The sequence below is a fragment of the Silurus aristotelis genome (assembly GCF_946808225.1).
Source record: "Silurus aristotelis genome assembly, chromosome: 11".
NCBI lineage: Eukaryota > Metazoa > Chordata > Actinopteri > Siluriformes > Siluridae > Silurus > Silurus aristotelis.
The window spans coordinates 10,996,700-11,023,122 of NC_139584.1; the positions used below are offsets into that span (position 1 = coordinate 10,996,700).

General features: G+C 38.7%; 2 protein-coding genes across 3 annotated transcripts in view; both read left to right on the plus strand.

Annotated features, from left to right (window-relative positions):
* Positions 1–86: 86 nt before the first annotated feature.
* Positions 87–17,938, plus strand: tmem51a (transmembrane protein 51a). Its single transcript, XM_083555454.1, has 5 exons — positions 87–452; positions 1,324–1,848; positions 12,269–12,447; positions 14,256–14,737; positions 15,188–17,938. The coding sequence occupies exons 4-5, from the start codon at positions 14,400–14,402 to the stop codon at positions 15,582–15,584; spliced, it is 735 nt and encodes a 244-aa protein (XP_083411580.1). The 5' UTR covers positions 87–452; positions 1,324–1,848; positions 12,269–12,447; positions 14,256–14,399; the 3' UTR covers positions 15,585–17,938.
* Positions 17,939–22,550: 4,612 nt separating this feature from the next.
* The window catches only part of abl2 (c-abl oncogene 2, non-receptor tyrosine kinase), a 35,435-nt gene continuing 31,562 nt past the window's right edge, over positions 22,551–26,423 (plus strand). For both annotated transcript variants that reach the window (XM_083555499.1, XM_083555495.1), the window contains exon 1: positions 22,551–23,228. In XM_083555499.1, the coding sequence (XP_083411625.1) occupies positions 22,994–23,228 (235 nt within the window). In that variant the 5' untranslated portion in view covers positions 22,551–22,993. The remainder of the gene's footprint in view (positions 23,229–26,423) is intronic.

The following is a 26,423-nucleotide window of genomic DNA, read 5'->3' on the forward strand; positions in this document are numbered from 1 at the left end:
TGGTTAAACATTGCAGGACGCCCTCGCTGTTCTGGGAATCGTGAATATTTTGAAATATCTGAAGGTGTTCATGAGTCATGTGTGTCCATATATTTGTATGGTTAATACCCAATAGAAACATTTGGGTTTGGTCTTGATAATGTCACAATAAAACAGTAATCTACGTCCTTACAGACAATATAGTGATAAATACCAATGAATTATGCACCATACTGTAGGAGTTATATGTTGGTAGGGGTTTAGAAAAATAAAGTAATCACTGGGTATGGCACATTGGATGTAAGCCTCCTCAGCCCCACTCTGACCTCAAATCACATCTCTCAGATGTTTATAATTACTCCTTTACAATTTATTAATCCTATGCAATTTGTGCAGACTTATGAAATGTCTTCATCTTGGGCAGGGTTGCACTGAAGCCTGTGTCAGAAAGTTCATGAACACTTGGACGCAAGGTGGGAGATTTCACCTCCCGAACTTTAGGTCAGGCCAGTGCAGGACATGTAAACAAATGTCCAATGTCCGAACCTGGAGAGAACACAGACATCTATAATAGTAACGTAATGTAATGTGGCCATTAATTGTACATTAATGAACAAAAGTTATTCTGCAGCTTTGTCCTTTGCTAATTTGTCAAGTCTTGAATCCATTAGCTTTCACTCAAGCCAAATCCAAGGCAGGTCTTAAATGGAGTCTTTGTGGACAGGGGAAACCTGCCTACCTTATTGAATTACAGGAGTGACTTCCAGTGGTCTGGGCACATTACACTGATGCTCCCTGGTTCCCCCAATTGGTGGAGACCCCAAGATAGAGCATCCACTCCAGAGATTACATCATACACCTCACCTTTGGCTTAGTCAAGAATCATTCTTTTGTCCACTATTATCTTGGTCATTGTTGAACTGGAGCCTGTGTCAGGAAGTTCAAGAACACTTAAACACAAGGTATAAGAATTCAGCCTGGACAGAAAGCCAGTCCATTGCAGGACATGTAAACAAATTCAAACCTAGGTGCAATTTAGCACATCCACTCTGCCTACTTATTTGTTTCATGTTTTTAAAAAGTGGGAAGAAACATAAGAACCCAGACATCAATTCGAGTAATGTAATGTGGCCATTCATTTTACACCAGTGAACAAAATGAGTTATTCAGCATCTTCGTCCTCTGCTAATATCTCAAAACTAAGTCAGGTGTTGAATTGAGTCCTTGTGGACAGGGGAAGCCTGCCTATCTTAATGAATTACACGAGTGACTTTCAGTGGTCTTGGCACATTACAGTGATGGTCTCCCACTATCAAGAACATCCCTCTTGGTGGAGACCCCAAGATTCAGGCTCAGGATCTCACTTTTTCAAATTCACACCTAGATGCAATTAAGCACATTTTCATATTTTTGGAGGGTGGGAAGAAACCTAAGAACCAGGAGAGAACCCAGACATCTATGAATGTAATGTGGCTATTCATTTTTTTTTTTTTTTTACACCAATGAACAAAATGAGTTCTGCAGATCGATCTTTAGCTAATGTAGGTATTAAGTGTGAAAACCTTGACATGTCTAAAACCCTGAACACGCCGATAACCCACTTCCGTTTCAGCCTACATCTCAAACGAGCTCTTATCACTGGGAGTCAGGGGCGTGTTTCTGCTGTTACCGTGCACTTTCTCTCTGAGGAGGGACGGGAAGCCAGGGAACGGCTCGACTACTATTCGCGCTCTGCTTTCTGCTTTCCCCCCTCTTCTTCTTGAATGAGGTCTAAACCGAGAATTAGGCGAGTGTGCAAATATATTGGCACCCTTCACCCACGGAACTCCTGGGACACTTAACTGAAGCGGATTGTTTCCACTTTACAGGGTAAGTGAGGCTTCATAGTTACGCTTTGCAACTTTCTGAACGGTTTGCCGACGTTACAAAGTCCTAAAACTTTATATCTGTCAGTTTAACTTTTGTAAGTGGTGAACACAACGCTTTATTCAGTAGTAAACGTTTATACCACATTATAATTTGAAATAAAGTCGCTTGAAGCTGCATTTTTATGTATCCTATAATGCATTCTGTTATACCGAGTCTCAAAGTATGAGTCTTATTACATGTATATATATATTTTTTTACATTAACTACTTTTCTATAGTAGGTATGGTTTTTATTTTAGGCATACTCATATGTGGCTGGTTTATTTGGTGGGTTTGTATGAGGAAACAGAAAACTTTCACCGCCATACTATTACAACTACACATCTTACAGTCTTTTTCAAAGAGTAGTAGTGGGCCTATGGGTGTTCAGGCCACGTGACTCCAGGCTCCGCCCACAACCGTGTTACGAGTCCAGAAGCAGTGTAGAAGTTATGGATTTGGGCGATTCTTATGTTTTTCACTTTATAGCAAGTGGAAAAAATGTTTAAAGTACCAGCTATTGTCTTTTGTCTTTTTTTTTTTTTTTTTTTTAATTGTCCTTTTACAAAAATGCTCCATATATGCATATTTAGTTGTATTAAAACCTGAAGTGGGCGTAGCTTATCTGGATCTAAGGTGAGGTTTGTTTGTTTGTTTGTTTGTTTGTTTGTGTATATGTATCTTGAAGCGTACTATTATTCTGCCAGAAATACCTGGACTACTCAGAGGTAAAACTTGCCAGCGCTGTCACTTCTGGCCCTGACAGTTCAACATCTGGACTCCTCACTTGAGTTCATAATTCAGCTCGACTTGAGATTTGACTAGAGGTGTCTTTTTTATTATTATCACAGTTATGACATTTGTCTGCAGTATTATTTTAAGAGTAAAAGGAGATAGGTCAGGCATTCGAGTATGTTTGCACGATCACTTTTGTCCTGTACAGTAAACGTTCTTTGGAGAGCAGATCGTCTCAGCAAAATGCAAGCCAGACTCATCTGACTGTAGCACACTTCTAGGCACAAACCATCAATTTGTCTCAGGTGTGTAGACAATGCAAATGCAGCTCCAGAAAGAGGCACTTCCCAACACTGCAAAGAGAAGATACAATTGGCATGCACACAGTCAGCTGTACGAATAAAACCACCTGCCCTATTGTCTATTATTACTGCATACTCTGAGCGCTCCATGAAACATGGCGTTTAGGAAATGCTCAGACCCAGTCGTCTAGGCATCATAATTTGGCCCTTGTCAAAGTCGCACAGATTCTTACACTTGCCCATTTTTCTTTCTTCCAACAAATATTTTGCTCCCTTTTAAAATCTTAGTGAGTAGGGGTTAATGTTAATGCTGAAAAGGAGGACAGGAGCTCTAACTGATTGATAGTAGACATGGAAAGCTCAGTGGTAACATTCACAAGGTAATTGTACAGCAATATTAGCACTATTGCAGAATTCTTTACACTTAACCAAATAAATGGCTGTGACTGTTCAGCAGCATTAGTTGGAATATTAAAACCAGTAAATGATTCACACAAATAAATATCTTACAGTTGTTTTAAGTAGATGAAATGAACCTGTTATATCAAATAGTTGATTTTTGAATGCAGCCACACTTTTGCTGATTTCTCCATACAGGATGCCCCGTGATCGTAGTAGATTGATTAGAAGATTTGGTAGAGTAGAATGTTTTTGTAGTGTGTTGTCATGTAATTTTCTCCCGCTTATCCGTAATTCGGGTCGCGGGGGCAGCAGTCTAAGCAGGCCCCCGCCTTCGACTGCTTACGGTCCCTCCTGCAGGTGGTGAGCCCACGGGAAGTGTAGTGTGTTGTGACTATCCTTATTATCATTAGGTGTTTCACATTTGTGTTTCTGTGGGGCTTTGGATTTTAGTTTGCACAGTATATTTAGGGCAGTGGTGGTCCAGTGGTTAAGGCTCTGGGTTGCTGAGCAAATGGTCGGGGGTTCAAACCCTAGCGCTGCCACTGTTAAACCCCTAAAACAAGGCTCTAAACTCTCTGTGCTCCAGGGGCGTCGTATCATGGCTGATCCTGTGCTCGGCCCCCAGCTTCCTATGCGACAAAAAGTTATTTCGCAGTGCTTTAATGTATATGGGACAAATAAAGTTTATTCTATTCTTCTATTGGATACTGATGTTAAAAGTTCACGTATGTTTTTTTTCCCTCTATTGCGAGGTCTTCCACAACAGCAATGTCATTACATTCTATTAATATGTCCACATGTTGAACAAACATTTAAATATAATCTGGAGATCTGTGGGAATGAAAACTGTCGGAAAATCACAAATAACACTGAGGTGTATGATGAATAATATAGTTTTATTGGAACAGAATGGAAGGTTGTAGTCAGAGTCATATGAAAAGTATTTGCTCAAACTTAGAATGACCGTGTCAAGGAGTAGACCGGGAGAGGTCATGAACAGTTCAGTCTGTGTGTTCAGGACTAAACACCGACCTACCCCATGAGCAGTTAACATTTTGTTTTAACATTGAGTTTTGCCACGGAGTTATTGTAACTATGGAACTATTATAAGCGTCTATGTTGTTTTGATCACTTTGAAAACTCAAATACTCAAGTTACACAGCATCATAGTCAATAAACTATTTCCGGTATTATATTGCACACACATTTATGGCTTTGTACTAAGAGCATATCAATGCAGGTAAAAAGGTAATCTAATAGAATAGTCATGTCTAAAGATGCATTGCGTGAATATGCGGTTAAACAACAATAATTCAGTATTTAATGAAGACACAGTGTTTGCTTGTCACTCTTATAAGCATTTAAAGTGATAAAACAAAATAAATGAAAAGTAACCATGGTTTAACTTTTACTGATGTGACTCACAAGCAGTGCTGAAGCACAGCACTGTTTATGTTCCACTGTTTGTTACGTACAGTAGCTACATGGTGTCACATAACCCTCTGTGGTCCTAGATGTGTTTTGGAATCCTGAATTTTCCAGTATTTAAAATGCCAGTATGCAGCTTGTGTGTGTGTGTGTGTGTGTGTGTGTGTGTGTGTGTGTGTTGTTGTTGTATTGTCTGGTTTTTGAGACTGATGTCAGATACCAGGTCTGTGGTATGTAGCACCAGTTGTAATTTGGCAGATTCATTGTACTTTAATATTTTCATCCAGGACTCACTGGACATCAGGGTTAAGTCAAAGTGGTCCCATACACCAAACCTTCACAAATTAGTGGAATATTTGAGTTAAATTTACATTCAGAAATTTAGCAGGCACCCTTAATTGAGAGCGACTTTTATACAAGTGAGCAATTTGAGGTTTAAGGGTCTACTGTAGCAGCTTGGTGGGGCTGGGATTTGAACTTGCTACCTTCCGAATGGAAATCTAACGTCTAAGATAAATGTTGTTTTTTTTTTACCCCCTGTAGCTTCTTCTGAATTAAGGAAAAAGGGAAGTTACTTTATCAGTCGAGGAAGTGTGGGCTTGGTTTAGTTTGTTACACTTTAACTTATATAAGCAGTATTTTATGATGACTAGACAGTTTTATTGTTCAGCCTGTTGAGCGTATTATTCAATACGCAGATGAATCAACTCGCCAGCCTGGTTTCGAATGAAACAATACACTTTTTGTTATATCCCTACAACCTACACCGTGTGGTCAAAAATACGTGGAGACCCGACTATCACACTCCTATACGTGTGTCTCCAACCTGTCGCAACAATGCTTGACGCACACAACAGGCAATTTGTATTGCGTACAAGCATTTAGAATTAATGAGAGGCCAATACCTTGTTCCAACATGACAATGTGCCTGTGCAAAAAGTGAGGTTCAAAGTTTTTTTCAAGATTTAAGTGTAAGAACTCAAGTATCCTGTGTAGAACCCTGTCCTCAGTCCACTGAACACCTTTAGGATAAACTGAAATGCCTCTTTGGAAGGTATCCCCATAGCAACGTTGTACAAACTAGGGGAAAGCCTTACTACAAGACTTCAGGTTATTTTGACAGCAAATGATGACTAAGTATGAAATAGGACATTCAGAAGCACATAGGGGTGTGGCTATTCAAGTAGCTATACTTTGGGCCTGTTTTTTGGGAGTTAAAAATGAAATAGATTTAGATGGTCGTCTGATATCACAGTTGTTGTTTTGAAGTTTTAGTGCGCAAGACACCGCATTTAAACGTGTTCGTAAATAATTCACAAGAAGGAGAAACAGAAGTGTGCAAAATGTTATACAGGTAATCCTCTACTTACGATGGAGATTCATTATGACGACCTCATCGTACGTCAAAAATGTTACAAAAATACAATTTCGTCGTATCGCTATCGTCATCGTAAGAACGAAAAATCGTAAGTCGAACCATCGTAACTCGGTTACAAAAAAATGTAAAGATGTACTCCCTTGTCTGAATTATTCAATTTTTAGAAGCAAAAGCCGAATGTCAACATTCAGAAAAAGTTACGTTGAAGGTTTTCTCTGTTGTAATGCTCTGAGATTATTAATGACTAGTCACAGTTATATATGGCTACAGAGAGTTATTGGAGAGGCCTGAAAGTTATGTACATTTCTTTTATCCTGTTCTCATTCCTGCACTGAAAGAAAGTACTGTGGTTTTATCAAAGCTTAAAGGCATCATGTGGTAACTTGAGTGTTAAACTTGTTTTTTTGAAGTGGTTTATAGGAACCTTATAAGCCACAGCGATGTGTAAAGGTTATTTTTTTGTCTTTTTTTTAGTGAAAGGGAAATGCAAATGAACTATAAATGCTTTCCCCTTTTATTCATTCCTTCTGTGGTACTAAAAACTAAAATTAAGAAGGAAAAAAGTTCCCAAGCACAAAACGTCCAGATTTCACATTAATGTTGATGTAAGAGGTGGGTGAGTTCTGTTACCACTATGTGTAATGGTGCAAAGTGAACATTCTGTCGAAAACATGACACGTGAAAAATCTTCACTGAACATTTGAACATTCACAATGTACTGTAGCTGGTGTGAAACGGCCTTGAGATTGCCCTCTAGATTACAGCATACATCATAAGTTTCATATGAGCAGGAGAGTTTAGGAGAGTTAACTATGGTCAACTCTAAAAAATCTCAACAATGTCAATTGGCTGGAAGTGAATAATATATAATTTAATATAGATCATAGATTCATAGATTGCATCTTTGAAGGTCTTAGACTGGTAATTCAACCAAACAGAATAATAACAAACAGTTCTACTTCTAATTTTCTATTGTATTTAAAAAAATAAATGGGGGCAGGTGGTAAAGGGGTGTCATATACATAGTTATTACACTATGTATTACTATATTATTAGTGCTGCAAGTGTTAAAACTGTTCAAGTTTATTTTTAATTTGCTATCTGAAGCTTGTTGATGTCTAATCGATCATGGCAGCAGTGAAAAGCAAATAAGATCATCCAACTCTATATTTCAATGAAGATTTGAAAGTTAAAAGGTATCAATGAAATGAAGGTTGAATTTTAACAGTGTGTTAGAATAAGGAAAGCATAAAGAACAGCTGTAGCATCACATTATCTGTGAACTATAATGGCACAGTGTTAGTGCTTTTTATATGGATTGTTTGGGATACTGGAATTCGATTTTCAGATAACCGGTGCCTGAAATAAAGGTTGTGTAAGAGGTACGACAGAGATTTGAATGCACTGCATGCCATCATGAACTTGAAGTCATGCATCCATTAGCCGTTCTGTAATACATTCATCGTACACATTTCGACAAATGTCCATTCTTGCACTCAGCCAATCACGAGTCTGGAGCCCAGTACACACAACCATGCAGATACAGGTCAAGGGCTTTAGTTCACAACAAACATCAGAATAGAGGAAAATACGATCTCAATGACTTTGACCGTGGTATGGACGTTGGTGCCAGACATGCTGGTTTGAGTATTTCAGAAATTGCTGAATGCCTGGGATTTCTACACACAGCACTTTGTAGTGTTTACACAAAATGGTGCAAAAAACATCCAGTGAGCAGAATTTCTGTGGGCAGAACCTCCTCGTTGATGAGAGAGGTCAGAGGAGAATGACCAGATTGCTAGACAGGCTATGGTTACTCAAATAACACTGTTTACATCCATGATTAGCAGGAACCCTGAGGTGGATGGGTCACTAGAGCACAAGACCACATTTGGTTGCACTTCTACCATGATCTATTACATGTAAGATTGTAGTAAAAATGTTTCGAGAGCAATCATGCTGCTACTTCAAAAAGGCACAATGTCAATATGGCATTTCCACAGGAAGTAATAGTGACGTTATGAGGCATCTTCCTCAACAGCATTAACAGCATTAACAGCAACAGCAGCCAAGTAGATTAAATGTAATGTTATTCTTAATTTTTGTTTGCAGCGCACTACAAGATTAATTCGAACGAATCAGAAGTTAGAAATGAAACATGTTTGTGTTTGTTTATTAGCTTTTCGAAATTTCAACTTAAATTGCTGCATTCACATCGTGTGTTTAAAGTAATATTTCATGCAATTAATAATGTGCTCATTTTCATATTCGTAAAAAAAACAAACATATTCAGTGTTCAAGATATTTTTTATTTTTTTCAAGAGGAATCGCGACGTTTTTCAAGCATTGGGATTATGTAAAAAAAAAATATGAATAAACGTTATTTAAATATACGGCAAACATTCATTCTGTGACTATTTTACAATGAATTGTCAAAATATACAGATAATTCAGATAAAGGTGGTTTATGCTTGTCACGTGTACTTTACAGCACAGTGAAATTCATTCTTTGCATATCAGAAGATAAGATTCTTGCACTCTGGCATGATACAGCACCCCTGGAGCACAGAGGGTTAAGGGCCTTGTTGAGGGGCCCCAGGAGTGGCAGCTTGGTGATACTGGGGCTTGAAAAAAGGCTCTTACTGTACACTACTACCAGATATGGACAGAAATACTCTAGATTGGCAAAAGTTACATAATCATAAGTAGGGCTGGGACGATTCACTAATCTGGCGATTCAATACTATCCCGATACTTTTGTGCCGATTCATTACATATTGCAATTCTGTAGCTATTGCGATTCATTGTTTAAATTGTGATTTTTGTTTGCTTAATAAAAGATTAGACAATGGCAAATACTTGATCATACCTTTAAAAAAGACTGTTTATGAGTTATATTAACAAAAATAATGCATCACATCTTTCTGAATTTTTATTTCAGGAGCATATACATAGTGCATAGTGCATAAAGAACCTTGAAGCATAAACTTTTCAAGTACCAACAACTTGAATATAATATTTAAATGTGCAACAAATAACTAAAAACAATACTCTCTGAAATAAAATAAAAGTGCCGTTAAACTGTTCCAATGTCCAACTCAGTCAAGGTGCTAATATACTTCTCTCTCTTCCTCACCTCAGGTGAGAGCTATTATGGCATCTCGTTGAAACGTCTGTTATAAGTTTGTGCACGGGGAGCTCCAGTAACTTTTGTTTTTCCTGCAAAACATGAAGTCCTGCAGCACTTTTATGGAAATATCCAGTGATGCGTCGTACTCATCCGAGTAACTTCGCGACGGCGGGAATATGGAGAAAGCCGGATAATTGGGCAGCGATAACCATATTAGACACATTGTCTGTGACTAAAGCAGGGTCTTTATCCATTAAACAATTCTCAAAGAGGTTTGCTCCACTGACTTTGCAATAGTTTTGCTTTCTCGCACCACCTTAAAACGGATACGACGTCATCTAATACGGACAACGACAACATATGTTTCGCCCTCTGTTGGAATAAAAGCGGTAACATCTTCCCACCACCTCTCTGAAAAAAGTTAAATAATTAAATATATATCGATTCTGAGGTAGACAAATCGATCTCAAAAGCGTTTTAAAAAGAATCGCGATAGTTTGGTGAATCGATTTTTTCTCCCACCCCTAGTCATAAGTACCGTATGGACTTTTTGATCATACATTCCACATTTAGTCCCAATTTGCTCTTATAGTTCCCTCCACTCTTCTAGAAAGATGTTCCACAAGATTTTGGGGTGTGCTTGTGGAGATTAAGACACAAGGACGTCAGTACTGATGTGCAGTCATTGTTCCAATTCATACCAAAGATGTTCAACAGGGTTGAGGTCAGAGCTCTATAGCAGATATTCCACTCCAATCCATGCAAAGAGTATCTTCATGGAGTTTGCTTTGTGCACAGGTGCATAGTCATGCTGGAACAGGTTTGAGACTCCTAGTTTAAGTGAAGGGAGAATTTAATGCTACTGCCTGTAAGGACCCACTGTACAACTGTGTGCTTTCAGCTTCGTGATAACAGTTTAGGAAAGAACCACATATGACTGTGAATGTCAGGTGTCCCAATACTTTTGTCCATATAGTGTATGTGGAATTCTGACAAACACACTGTCTACAGACTGTTGCTACAAATTTAGAAGCACACATTAGTACAGGATGCCTTTGTATGCTGTGGTACTACTTTATACTGTATATTGTTTGACATTTGTTGTCACATTTAGTATACAACTGAACAAGCAGCATTCCAATAGTGCTGGTTTTTAGTACTCCATTCCTGTTAGATTTCACCGTTTTTATCACTCAGCTTGTCTGTGCTTGTTACACAAGTTTTTAATTTCAGTAATGGTTCCTGACAGTAAAACTGTTACTACACATGCTTTGGGCTGTCAGTGGCTTCTTCAAGAATTATTTCTGGAGCAACTACTGATGGAGCAAAAAAATACACAAAATGTTTATGCGATTTGTCAGTTACTCAGTATCAATGAATAAAACCGCTCGTGTGAAATCAGTGTGGCACTCTCAGCCGTGCTGAAACGTGTGCCAGTGTAAGAACATTGTTGTTCATGTGATACCGCTTAATTACGACATCAAATCAAATCAGATTGTATTTGTCACGTACACATACATACAGAGTACAACATGCAGTGAAATGCTTTTTACAACGGGAATAAAATGAGGGAAAATAAACCAAGAAAAAAGAAGGTAGATAAATAAAAGTATAAAACTTTCTTTCTTTCTTTCTCCCATTAGGGGTCGCCACAGCGGATCATCCGTGTTCATGATCCGCATGTTCGATTTGGCACATGTTTTTATGCTGGATGCTCTTCCTAATGCAACCCTCCCCATTTATCCAGGCTTGGAACCGGCACTAAGAGTGCACTGGCTTGTGCAACCGTAACAAAAGTATAAACTATATAAAAGATATATGTGAATAAAGTGTATATACAAGGATGCGACATTGCTTGCTTTTACAGAGGAAAGCTCCTTTTTTTCTCAGGATGTTTGTTTTTTGCCTCTGCAAGACTTTTCCTGTTGTGTTTTTTATCTATTTGGCCAATTTATCTTTCTGAGCTCAGGCTGTGATTCTCACAAACCTCTTAAACTGAGTATACAAACAATCTGGAAGATGGTCACGCTAAAGTTCCCCTTGCCTGTTGTTGACAGATTTCTGGCAGTTGTACTGCTTCACAGTTGTTTGCAAAAGTATGGAGTATTAAACATGTACAAAAGTAGGTATTTATGTCCAGAGGCCATATGAGTAATACATGTTTCATGCTTATTTGCATTCAGTTGATTATATTTTTGTGTGTGAATTCAAATGAAGTGCATATTGCAGAATCCAGGTCCAGTATATGCGTCAATTCTCAAGGCAGGTTCAGGTGATGAGTAATTAGACTTAGAGTAAGTTTATGAAATGTCAGAGGACTTTTAAACAATATCAGGCAGTGTATTGTCTTTCAGCTATTTACAAATAAGTAGGAAAGGCTATGGAAGTTTTCCTGGCATCTGCAGTTTCACACACTAAACTCAGCACAAGTTAATGCTGGAGGAATGCGCAGTGTTTTGCAGATATGACGTCAGCTGTTGCTTGAATGAGAGCGATTTCAGAAACACAAATTACCTATGGAAAAACATACAGGGCTCTGCCTTCTTCCTGGAGCTCTGGAGCACTAGGTTTTACTACCTGTTTGTTCATTGTTCTGCTTTTTTTTATTATTCAGTTCAGTGGTATTCACATGGGCACTGCATTTATCTATGCATATTTTATATCATTTTAAATATGTCATTTTATCTCTGAATCATGCCCACACAGCACATCAACTATTGTTTTATGCATGTGGTATGATTCAGGTGATTTGTTATCTTTATTACTGCATGTGGCTGCAAAATGTGTCCTACAGAATAAGTAATCTGCTTTTCAGATAGATAACTGTAATTGGGAATAATAATAATAAAAAGCATGATTATGTTTCTTGGTTTAGATTATCAACAATTTTTCCAGGTTTGGTAAAGAGTGCTATATAAGTGTAATGTATTGAGTTCAGTAACACAGTAGTCATGTTCATATCAAGATAAAGCACATAACAGCCTTTTTCATCTCTGTGTGCCTGCAGTAATACAACCAGACTGTGCCCCATTTATGATCCTACATCTTGGCAGAAATAGTTCCAGGCAGTAATAGGCTATGAGTTACTGAGGTTCAGAGTTCTTCATTACCAGCAGGGATACGAGAAAAAAGGCTCCGATTCACGGGAACGCGAATGTCCCCTGCATTCTTGCAATGGGGGTGAGAGTAAGTGAAAGACTTGTCAGAGTGATTTAACATGTAATGTTTTGCTTTCTTTGTGAGCTGTTAAGAGTGAGGATTTATCTTTTAGTTGTACTGATTTCCCAACATTGTCTTTATTGCCAAGTGAAGTTGGGGTTTTGTGCTTATTCTTAAGGCTTTTCTAGCTGGATTGGTAAATGTCGCAAAGGGGGGGAGTGATAGTCTTTTAAAAATACAAGTCGAAACTGGAATAGTTGGAAACAGAATATGGACTTTTAAATCATTGAACATTCAGTTTTACTTAAGGAATATAACTCTTCAAAAATGAGTGAATGGCATGGTACCTTGAAACTTTACGTATCAGCTGATATTAATATGATATCCCATATCTGTCGGATCTTCATTCTTAAAAACTACCAAGGTTTCAAATAATGTGTTGCCTGAGAAAAAAAGGATGTGAAGTACAGATTAAACATGTGCTTTCATTCTGTTCAAAATTCATCTCTTTCTGCCTGTGCTTAGAAAGTATGTGTTGCAGGGGTTTGAAGCAGAAACATTTGTGTGGAAAGAATTTTCCCACAATTTGGACAATGGAAAGTTAAAGGATAAAAAGAAAAATATTATGCAGTTGATGTATATTATGTAGTCTATATCCTAGACTGTTTTAAGTAGGGTATCGTATGTAAAGACAGTTTTATAATTATTTATAATAATTCAAGTTCCAACTATTAGTGTGGGTGGGTGATTTAATGCTGGACCAAGAAACATTCAAATATTTTCCGACTTAACAAGTGTAGTTAAATTAACTGTTGGTCCTATTCACTTTATTTGTGTACAATCAAAGGGTCCCCTGAGACTTTAAAAACCTTTAACCAAATAATAGCAAAGTGTTTTTATTTTTTATTTAACGGTATGAAGATTTACTTTGACCAAACATATGTATATATGTACAGATGTGAAGTTTTATTTTCCTTGAAATCCTCCCTTAGCCGGATTAACAGCTTTATATACTCTTGGCTAACAACAGGACGGTTTCTCCAAGCATTCATGTAATACTTGTAATATAATGTCATGTAATACTTTGCCATGACTCTTGTAAAACTTGTCAGTGGTGCTCTTTACTAGTTGGATATTTCTTTCTGACCTTGCGATCCAGTTCAGTCAAAAAAAAAAAAAAAAGGCAGTTCGTTAGGATTTCCATCCAGTGACTGGGCAGGCCATTCGATGATAGATAATTCTCCAGCCGACTGTTTAGTCTCTAATTACTGCTTACAGAGCTTGGACGTATGCTTCAGGTCATTGTTTTGTTGTATGAGGAAGTTTCAGTTAGCCAGGTGGAGTTGCATGGTGTTGACGTAAGGAATGGTAGCCATGTTGGATCAGTGTTTCTTTCACTTGAAATAAGTTCATAACAACCCCAAATCATTACGCTTCCATGCTAATAAGGATTATATATAATTATCAGATTTTTGTCAGGAGCTCTGAGTTTATTGCTGTAATTTGGCCCCAAGTAGAATAAACTAGCTTTTAAAACATCTGGCCTGGGACATTGTGCTGTATGTGTGACATTGGTGTCATGCCTGATAATAGATGAGAAACGAACAGAGCTGGTTTCAGTGTTTTGAGTGTGGGGCTAACCTAATTAAACAATTATTTAAAATGTATGTAAGAAAACAAAATATGTATTTCATTGTGAACTTTGCTTGTTGTTGAGATCAACTATGTGTGACCATCATTTTACTAAGAGCGTTGTTGTTATTGATATTGTTATGTAATGTTACTGTGCGGTTGAATGCAGTTAAATTCATGGCTATCCTTCTTCTTGTTACCAGTCCATCTCACCTCATTAGATGCCAACGTAGAGATACTCTGAAGGACACCACTTCAGCATCCAGTACGTCCAAGCGTGATCGAGTGAGAGGCAGAAAGTGAGAGGAAACGTAAAAGAGGGAGCGGGAGACAGCTCATCGCTGGACATGTCGTACAGCAGCCAAACACCCCCCGACTCCAGCAGCAACAGCGGTAGCTCCAGCTCAGCCTCCCAGTATGCCACGGCAGCACTGGGCGTGGGGCTGCTGGTGCTGGGCATCGTGATGATCCTGTGGAGCGTGGTGCCTGTTGGCTCAGGCGTAAACAACTCGCAGAATACAGAGAACAAAGTTGGGCCCAACACATCATCCGTAGGCTTTGTTCTGCTGGGCACCGGAGTGGCCATGCTGCTGCTCTCACTATTCCTCGGCATTCAAAACAAATACCGGGCGCAGAGACAGCCAAACGGCAACACTAACACAGAGCAAGGACAGCAGGGAGACAGGTGAGGATGTTAACGCAACAAAGAAACAGGAAGAGAGTAAAACACAGTTGCAGTTACACAGTAAATAAATAGTTGCAGATGCATGCTTATATGCACATATTTGAACAGTATTCTCTCTCTCTCTCTCTCTCTCTCTCTCTCTCTCTTTCTCTTTCTCTCTCTCTTTCTATATATATATATTGTTGGCTTCAATGTGCATCAGTGGTGCTTGTCATGCTTCTTAATAGTCCAGCAGTTGCACCTTAATCCCTCCTAAAGACATAAAGAGAGAATTATTTATCACATTTCTATTTAATGTCTCTTAATTGTTCACAATTTTACATACAACAGCATAACATTTAGCCTCTTTATTCTTTATTCACAGCATGCTGAATATCAATTTGTATTCGTACCCATAAAGCCTTACCAAAGCAAAAACAATTATAAAGTTGTCTGTTTTTGCGTGTCTAGGCAACCAGACGACTCCGAGCAGTACACAGTACCCAGTTATGAGGATGTGGTCGGAAACACCGAGTACCCAATTAGCCAGTTCTCTCCGCGGCAGAACAGCACCACCTGCCTGCCAGCCTACGACGAACTGATGGAGACGGGTCAGGGCGAGACGGAGGGTCCACGCGCACACAAGAACGGAGCAGACAATTTGAACTCGACACACATAGTCCCCAAAAAAAGCCCCGGACTCAAATTGCTCCCGCTTAAAGTGAGGACAAAGAGCTCGAGCAGCTCACCACAGGTCATGGCCTCCAGCATCGAACCCCTTACTCCTCCACCACAGTATGAAGAAAATCCCCCGGAACTCCCCCCCGGCAGCACAATGACCGTGTCAGCACTTGGAAGTGCGATGTAATTAAACATGCATGAAGATTTGTGCACTTTTTTGTGCCGATTACAGTTTGACCATGACACAGTGACACAGTTTGGTCATGACTAAATAACAGTGAAAGCTGAGGAAGAAGGCATGCTAGAATCTGCTTCTGGGTTATTATATCTGATCAGATATAATAGGTTTTTTTATTCTAAGCTGGAAATTTTAACCGGATACACAGGAACTAGAGGAATCTCTAATGGACGTGTAATTACCACACTCAGGTAACATGTGCCAATGTGCTCTGCACTGGTCTTCCCAATAATGCGTTATTTAAAAGACTTTATTTAGCCTCAGCCTCAAGAAAACTGTGTATCAAAGACAGTTTCTGGTTTTATGTTGTATTATGTCTTTCATATCTGAAAAAAGAGCATTTCATCCTATAGTGTTGATGAAACAGGGTATTTAACGATGCAAATCATTATCACAGTATCATAAATGTTGTTATTCTGTCATATGATTGATAACGTTCAAATGAAATTGCTGCTACAGAGCATCAGGCAAAACCACCCAAGACACACAAACTCTGACATGAAACGGTTAAACGCTGAGTTCGGCCAGCGCTTTTTAGAGTAACAAGAATTGTCGCATCTTGCCTTAGCGTTGATGTTTGTCTGCGCTGTGTGTAAGTACCTTTTATTGGGGTTGAGATTACCCCTTGTTACCATAGTGACGAGCAGTGAAGTCATGAATGGGTAAGTATGTCTGTGTGTCTCTTCAGGAGAGGAGACAGGGAAACTCTTTCACCCTGCAGTTGCATGTTATTTCACACGCTGTCTCGCCGTTGCTCTTTCACTGTTACTAGCGTGCACACACACACACACACACACACACACACACACACACACACACACACACACACACACACACACACACACACACACACATTTGTCTTACTAACCTTCCACTGACATGAGTATTAATGCAGACAATTGGTGCCTAAACCTCATTCTAGCCTTAACCCAAGTAACAAAAAACCTTCTGATTTTTACAATAAATTTTTTCTATTGGTTTCTCTTTGTTTTTTTTTTTGTTTTTTGTTTTTTTTAGATGTTTTTTGGGGACATTTATCTTCCACAAACATAACATGCCCAAACATGACCCACAGAACATTTTTCTTTTCTTAATTACTATTTATAGATCTGTATCTTGCATTCCTTTAACCCCCCCTCTCCCCATCACACACACAAACACACACACACGCACACACACACACACACACAGACACTCGGTAACAGTAATTACGGCTTTCTCAAACCCACCAGCAGTCTGCTGCAGTGCCATTACTATTTCACAAGCAAAACATTACTGAAACAAACAAGCAGACATCCCATTTCGCACTGGAATAAGAGGTATGATTGTGATAAAATGTTTTTAAACACCATTTCAGTGTCTGCTCTTGATATATTGTTTGCATTCCATATTTTGTTCTAACACTATTTAAGGCTGACTGACATTTCTGTCAGATGCATTTTGTTGACCACTCCCTTTACTATTTTTTTTTTTTAATCATATGTATAAAACCCATTTCTGAAAGGTGTGACCAATTTTTAAAATGTTGTTTTTATATGTTTGCAGTTGAATCCTTTCTGAAAATAACTGGAGACTGAGGATCTGCTGGTAATATTGCTGTCTCATGCATGTGCAGCTTTTATGAGCATAACTCGGTTCGGATGCAGATCTGTGTTTGACAAAATATATTTCATTTTAATGAAAGAATGTACACTGTTTCCACCTAGAGGTTCAAATGTGTCATTGCAGCCTGTATTTCTGAACAACCAATGACCATTGGGTTAGAAACATTCAACAGAATGTTGAAATAACAAAAACTCATAAAAGTCAGATTATTTAAAAAGGTATATATTGTGTAAGTTATTGGGGATTTATTTATTATTTTTTTGTTTATTTTTGCCCAAGTGTGACCCTGAACTTGTAGTAGATTAGCAAATGAAATATATTTTTCTCACGTTTATGCTGTTGACGTCGATAAAGCCACAGCTGAAACTGGGGTTAGTGATTTTGAATTCTTAAAGAATACGTTTTGTATTATTTAGTGATTCCTACATTCTGGCAGCTGCACTGAAGATACACTCTGGTCTCTGGTGCACCCCAGTCACTGTAAGCAGGGGACACTAACTAATGTTAAAAAAAAAAAAAGCTGTGTTGATTATATTGAATAGAACGCTGGAAACGCTTTGAGTGGAGTTATTTTGACAAAAGTACATGATGTAATGTTTGTCAGCTGTGTACTTTAATACACATCTGTCAGAATACCGTATCATTTGCTTTACCTACGCCTGACAGCATTATTAATAAAAAGTACTTTTTTCTCTATATGTCTTGCCTTGCTTTACATGAATGTATAAAAAACAAAATGTTTTTTATATTAACTACACACAATTCCGTAATTGTAGAAATGTGCTGTTTAGTGATAGGGCCTTAAATAACTTACAATTATAAGGAACAAACGAATTGGCTCTAAATGGATACATTCTTTTATACTGCTTTATAAACTCTTTATCTTTGTAAATCTGCTTTAAGACAATGTCCATTGTTAAAAACACCATACAAATAAAAATTCATTGAATTGAATTGAAATGAAATGAAATGAAATGAATTGAACAATTCCATATGCTAGTGAAGTAGTTCTCAAAGTCGGGTCCAGGAAGCACTGGGTGTCTATGATTGTATTATATTGTGTCCCACTAGTGGAAATCTTAGTATTATTATTATAAAAATGGATTTATGCAGTGTGTTTTAGTTCAGTGTTGATTGAGTGTGTGTGTGTGTGTGTGTGTGTGTGCGCTGCTTTCAGTCGATTTTGGATTTCTTTTTTTTATGTATATCTGGCAATCTATGACTGCTTCTAGCTAAACTTCTTCCAACAAGGTGTTTTAGGTTTTTAGTTCCACCATTAGTGAGCTGCTTTGTTAGATAAGGAACTGTTGAGGTGACGTGGTTAAGTTTTAAAGGTATGGCCACAAATAAATAAGCTTTTGGTATGGGGCATCTGTATAATGGTATTGATGTAATGTCTTATGCATGCACAGTTTTTTAGAAATACAGCTCAAGTGCATTACTGTGTTTCCGCTAAAAATGTTTTTGCATCCATCTAGTGGTCAAAAGATGTTACAGCAAACTATTCTTTTACAGCCTATAAGAATCAACTAAGACTGCAACACTATTTAAAATGAATATATATATATATATATATATATATATATATATATATATATATATATATATATATATATATATATATAATATATATATATGGGACCAAACCCTCACATAGATCGTTCAGTAACACTAAACAATATCCCTAATCACTACTGCATCAGTATTTAAACAATACCTGACATTATGCGATAATAAGTGTAAAGTTGCAATGAACACAAAATATTTAGTCATTAATATTAGAATTAGTATATCTCTGATCATGTACGGTCAGCATCACATTTTGTGGTGTGCAAATCCTTTTCCTAATGGCAATTTCATATTTTAACACTTCACAAAGTTCAGTTCTTTTTTAAAAGAATACAAATCTTTCATTAAAAATAATAAACTTGCCTGATGCATAAGCATTGACTTTATGGAAACCATACAAGACATGTGGAGACAACAAATAATCTCATGTTATATATTTAAAAAACACTCAACACCTTTAAGTGTCAAGATATGATGTAATGATCAGACTTCAAGACCATTTGAATGTAGAACTAAACTAAGGCAGCTCTAAACAATACAAAACAAAAAAAGCTCAGAAGTCAATAACTACATCATTTACACACCCATCTGGTAAAATCACTAGAATATCCATAACAAATTAGTGATAATTAAAGGTCTGTTTCTATCTATACACTGTAGATGCAAATATCACGCCAGACAAGTTTCTAAGAAATGTCACCTAAGCTAAAACTACAGTAGAATCAGTAGACAAACCCCTTTCTTCTGAAATAATTATTTCACATAAGTGCACATTAACACGCCTTGTAACAAATACCCATGTCCAGACGGCTACCTACCCAGCACAATTCTAAAATAAAAAGAAATTTTTCTTCTGTTTTTATCTTCTGAATGTACTAATGCTAAAATCACTTTGCTGTGGCTCTTTGGCACTAACATTGGAATGAAATATATATTTTTATGAGTGTCCTGCATCACATATTATACATTATCCATGATTAATGAAAGGTAAAGTTACTTGAGTGTGTTTTCTGTTTTATCTGACCATAAGTATCTTTCACTTGGACAAACATGAAGAGACTTATCATATACCTGCCCCTACAGGAAACTCCCAAGGGAAATCCCCACAGAGGCAGATGGGGGCCCTCCCCCTCTTCCAAGTGTTGACTTTGATGGCTGTGGCACCGCCTCTCTAGCCAGAGTGGCAAAAACACCACACCTTATTATTAAGCAGTGGCACGACCCATCCATCATCATCATTTCTAATATTTGATTAAACCACCCGCTGGCTTACCCCTATAGAGAATGGGTAGGAGTGGTTACGACTATGGGCCATGTTTTGAGAAATGGATTAATATTGTGCAACAGTGCACATGCCAGTGCACACACTCCACTTACTCAGCTGTTCTGGTTTGAAGTCACATGATGAACTACTCCAACGCTATCAGATTAAGGATTCCTTTGGCATGCTGTTCCTCTGACCATTCACCACTGACTAGAGTATTTGACCTGTAATGCAAAGATGAACAGCAGCCAATATCCAAAGCTTATTTGACTGAAAACGTTATCAATGTTTCTCAGTGGGTTTTCTGACACACTGCAGCACTGCCTGCTTCAGGCTCTGGTACTCTAGTTGCACATGTGGTAGGAGTTGCAAGGTGGTGAGTTGGGTTTCCCCTGACAGCGAGTGAAGAATATACAAAGCCCACTTGTCCACAGACCATCCCCTTTTAACTGCTGGGGTAGGTTGCAGCAGCTGCTGGAGCATCCGTTGGTCTTTTGTGATGGTTTCGAATTGCAGCTGGTGTTCATGGTACGAGTTAGAGATCGTTCCCTGGTGCATCTAGTGAAGACTGGTGAGGAAAGAAATTATTTCAACAAGCAGGGAGGATTTTAGGGTGATGGCTACAGTAGGTCCTTTGGGTGCACCACTGTGAAACCCTGTTTGTGTGAGTGTGTGAGAATGGAAGACTTGTCTTTTGTTTTCTATTTTTTTAGTACCAGGTGTTTTAAAAGTATGCACTCATGAGGTAGAGAAGGTCTCCAGCTTTAAGTTTTTGGTAGTTCAGGTAGAGGAACTGAGGTAAAGATGGTCTCCAGCTTTAAGTTCTTGGGAGTTCACATCTCTGAGGATCTGTCCTGGCACCAGAACACTTCAGCTCTGGTTAGGAAGGCACAACAACGCCTGAACTTCTTGAGAGTCTTAAAAAAGCTCATTTTTCCCCAGGGATTCTAACGAGTTTTTACAGCTGCATCATCGAGAGCATCCTGACCAACTCCATCACTGTATGGTACAGAGGCTCCACTGTCTGTGAATGTAAAGTCCTGAAAAGGGTGGTCAAAACCACCCAATGGATCACTGGCACCCAACTACCCGCCACTGAACTCCTTCACCACAGCAGAGGTCTGTGCAGAGCTCACAACATCATCAAGGATCATCTATCATAAACTTAAAAACTTTTAACACAGTTTCATTATTAAGTTTAGATTTATTGTGTAACTTAGGCAGTGGTAATCAATAAAATAGACTAGGGCTTCAGCTCAAGTACACATCAAACTTCAAAATGAAGAAAACATATGATCTTGTCATCTTGTTGGCATAGTTGGTGATGGCAAATAGGCAGGTTTTGGGTATTTCAGAAACTGCTAATCTTTGGAATTTCATTCGTATCTTTCATACAAACATTTTGATGTCTTTCAACTAATTCAAACTAACAAACTCCTGCCAGTATGTGCTACAGATGAAAATGGTTGCAGAAGATGAAAATGGTTACTTTCGAAAAGCAGAATATATAAGATCCGGGTTTCTAATTGTCTATTTTTTGCTTTCAGATTGATCTGATTGTCTAAAGTTCAGGAGTTTTACAAGATAATGTATCACCCTAGAAAGACAATACATACTGTAAAGCATGCTGCTGGAATGCTTTTCTAAAGCTGCAATAATGCTTAAGTCAAGAATAAAATAATCAAGAATAAAATAATCAGGAATAAAATATCCAGGAGTAAAATAATTACTGGTAGCTTGAATGCAAACTTTTTTTTATTATATATAAAACTGTTTACAGATGGTTAAAGATGAAGAAAATGTTCACCTTTGGAAGTGACAGTGATGTAAAGCATAAATCTAAGTTATTAAAAGAAGAAGGTTGAAAAACTTAAAAAAAGCCCAGATCTGAGATGTGTGCACAGGAGATTCCCTCACAAGCAGGGGAAAAAATAAAAAGAAAGAAATTCTTTCTGTGCATATCTTAGTGATGTTAGGAAGCTGGGGGTCAGAGCACAGGTGTACAGGACCCCTAGAACAGAGAGAGAGTTAAAGTTTCTGAAGGGCCCAAGAGTAGCAGCTTGGTAATAGTAGAACCCCCAACCTTCCAATCAATAAACCAGACCCTTAACCACTGAGATACCACTTCCTATTATGTATTAAGTAGACTATTAATGGTTTTGTTTTTAGATATTAAACAAGCCACTGTAAAAACAAAAAAACAAAAAAACTATAATAAATTTATATATATATATATATATATATATATATATATATATATATATATATATATATATATATATATATATATATATATATATATATATAATGTCCAGGAAACAGCACATCTCCTTTACCTTGGATGAAATGGGCGGGGCAAATCCAGCTTTCTGGCCTTGTGTTCGGGATCATAGCTCCGCCCCGTGACTAAGCTCCTCCCAATTCACGGTCCAAACCGATTCATTGGCCCGTAAAGTGCACATCAGTGATTCTGCGGTAAAGATGGCGGGGTCGGAGGGGGCGCGTAATGGCTTCGACAGCACGGATCTGCCCCCTGTGCGTCCGATTTAGAGGGAAAAAAGAAAGAAAGACTTCGGGATTATTAGATCAAGAAGGGCCGGTTTGCCGCGGTATCGAGTGGTGGCGTTAAAGTGAACCGAACTGATTGGTGACACATTGTGCAGAGTAGAGAGAAAGAGAGAGAGGGAGGGAGGGAGGGAGAGAGGCGAGGCGAGGTGTGGTGGGTGGGCTCAAACCCACACACACACCAACACCGACCGCTAGCTCTTGGGCTAGGCTATCGAGCTAAGAAGCGGGGGGTGAAAAGCACAGACCCGCGCTTGAGAGAGAGAGAGAGAGAGAGAAAGAGGGGGATGTGATGTGATCCAGGCGGACGCGGGTGTTTCCGTGCCTCGGTCCCGGCGGATCTTTTCACGCAGCGATGGGACAGCAGGTAGCGCGGGTGGGTGAGGGGGCCGCGGCGGCAGCGGCGCTGCAGAGTCCACCGCACGGCCACGCGCAGCAGCCGCAGGCTCACCAGAGCAAAGGCACCCGCGGGAGCAGCTCCGGGAGGAGACCGCGGGAAGCACCGAGCGCCGCCGGGACACCAGCGTGCAGGCTCGCCGTCCCCGCTAACGCGTCCGACCCTGGGATTAACATCTTTACTCAACATTCAGGTAAATAAAACCGACTCTCACACGTGTCCAGCTCACAGCGCTTTGTGTGTGGTTTTTGGTGCTGTCAAAGCAGTGCAAGGTCATTCCAGGAATCATCTCCAAAGGATGGGTAAAGCTAGCGGAAATGCTGCTCAGGAGTTGCACGGTTAAGCCGTGAAATAATGCCTGAAATACACAAAAAAAAGCACATGAGCGAATACATTTCACTGTGCCAAAATATCAGACAAAGATTGTGTTGGACGCTTCCTGAAGCTCTTGTGTTTTAATAATCTATAATGAATGGAGTGTGTAGCTGTTAGCCGGACGGTGAGACTCAGACTGGGACTTCCTCCATTTAGATCCAGCGAGAGGAAGCATGGTTTTTCCTGGCATGGACTTCTGGAGATTGTTATACTCACGCACTATACTAACAATAAATAATGACATTTGTAAAGGATTGATTGCTCATTATATCCATAATTTATCACACACACACACAGACACACAGATTTATTAATCATTTTACACTGCCTTCTAACAGAAACAGGATCTCCTTCTTGTCTGTATTGACAGGGGAAGAAGGCCTTGTTGTGTCAGAAGCTCCTCTTCATTCTCACATTTCACACATACCATTTTTACTGAGTCAGTTTGAGTTCGCCTAAAGCCAGGAACCGTTAAACGCTGAAAAAGATGGTGAGGATTATATGATACAATACACCTCTCATCCTCACTGTGGTCTTCACCATTATAACTGATCGAGATGATGAGAGTCTTGGATCATATTGCTCAGTGTTTCTTACACCCCCAAAGCACTATTTTTTTTTTTCAAAACATTATCCTATGTAAAATGTTTGGTTTTACTATTGAAATCCTAGGGTTTTTTTTTAATGGAAAGAAATGATATCAGCAGGGATGGCGCAGCTCAGATGTACAACAAGACTGAAAGAAAGAACCGCAACCAAATGAAAGTATACACAGGAGGGCCTAATGGTTGCGCAATAGGCACATCATGCAGGCTTCTCATGAAGGAAGTGAAGGCAGCTCGCACAACTTCCCTAGAGATTTAGGAGACTGACTGTATCAATGTCCTTTCTGATATCAGAAGTGACTGTGATGGAAGGGAACGAGCACTTGGTTGAGACACTTGGTTCAGAGTTTGTCTCTGTCTTGCATCAGAATTATATATGGGCATTTTACATCTGGACCGTGAAGCCCTTGAGCTGGAAAAGCCGACCTGTAAAGGGCATCACATTCGTTATTTTAATACACTCATTCCCGGAAATGTCAAGTGTCCTGTCTGTAGTGTGTTTCACTATTATGGTGTGGTGATTCTGTAAGCGTTCGTGGCAGCGAATTCATGTCCTTAACGTCATCTGTCTATGAAATGTAAAATAGACTTATTCAAAAAAAGCAGAGAAAATCATCACAATAGTGTTGTATTTGTTTCAGATTTAAAACCATTGCTACCGAAGGCAATTTGAACTCGGCATCTCATGTATATCTCAGTATATCTCGTGTATATCTCTTAATCATTAGCTATCCTGCAATAGTTATTTTCAGATAAAATGGTGCAGTATAGCTAAAGATTTAGTATGGGCTGCATAAACTTTGGTCTTTACCAGCTCTGAACCATTCACCGTCCAGTCCTGGCTATCTCAGATTCATAAATATTAAACATGTTGAATATGTATGAGGAGGACAGGCTGTGTCATGTGAAAAAAACAAGCTTGATGGCATGTGGGAAAGACTGATAAGCACTGACGGCTGAACTACAGTGTTGAGCTGACATTGCATTTTTTAATAAGAAATTTTACGAGTTCCTTGATCGATCTCTGAAACGTGAGTCTGATTGGCAGTAAGTATGGTGGTAATCCAGTAGTATTGGTGGAATCTGCCATTAATTCTGAGACAGAGCGTGATTGGTCGATCATCTTGATGAAATGTATATGACAGTGTTTTAACCTCCTGGCAGAGGCAACCATGTTTTGCTCAGGTTTTTCCTCATTGGCCTCATTTGAACAGATGCTGAAGTCTATTGATGTTTGGTCAAATTGAGACATTACGTTTTGTAGTTTTCTCTAAGGAAGAACCTGAACATCACAGTGCACATTTGTACCAATCTTGATGAATCATTCTGTTTTTAAATTTTTTTTATTATTATTATTTGTTTATGTATTTTTATTTTTTTATTTATTTTATTTTTTAGTTCCCTGGTGGTCTAGTGGTTAGGATGCGGCGCTCTCGCCGCTGCGGCCCGGGTTCGATCCCCGGTCAGGGAAACGCCCAGCCACTTTCAGTGCTGATCCCAAACCTGGATAAATGGGGAGGGTTGCATTAGGAAGGGCATCCAGCATAAAAACATGTGCCAAATCAAACATGCGAAGGGTTGGCTGTGGCGACCCCTAACGGGAGGAGCCGAAAGAAGGTTTTATTTGTTTATGTATTTTTTTTTTGTCCATTTCCAGATTACTTGTGCAAGTCATGAATTGTGTTTTTGATATATCCCATTGTAATAGATGACCTTGGGATTTTCGGATATCTCATATTTATAGCCCACGGGTATGGTAACAGCAGAGCTCTGTATGTAGAGAAGTGTTGGCTGATTTTCACATCATCTCAGACAATTCTCTGAGGAGAATTGAAAAACCTTCTCAGATTCTCTGAAGGTTGAGCTTTAAAGCAAAGTAAAGTGGAAATATTATGGATATGGAGTTGACGGGTCAGTTGAACAAGTTTATGTGAGCTATAATGCATTTGATATGCCTTAATTGTAATGAGGTGATAAATAGCTGGTATTAAGTTAGTAAATTTCCACCTTCTGCATTCGGGCAACTGCACAGAGGCTTTAATGTTTACCTTTTGTTAGTAGTCAGTGTTTTAGATATTACAGGCAAATTTCTCGGTATGTTTATTCATCCAAAGCAATTACCTGGATACTTGTGTATTTGGGAAGACTACCCTATGTAGTTGAAAATTACGAGTTGGACTCCTAAATCAAACGCACTTTTTTTTCAAGCTGGTTCAGAGTTCAAATATTAACAGCATTATCTATAGCAAATGGTGCAAACAATGGTTACTACATTTGCACAACATTCTTCCTCTCTCTTGACCAAAAAAGATTTTGTAGATATTTTGACATTTCATTATAATAAAAAAAAAATCTTTATTACCATACCCTCGTTAATAAACATTGGATACAGTCTGTTTACAAAACTA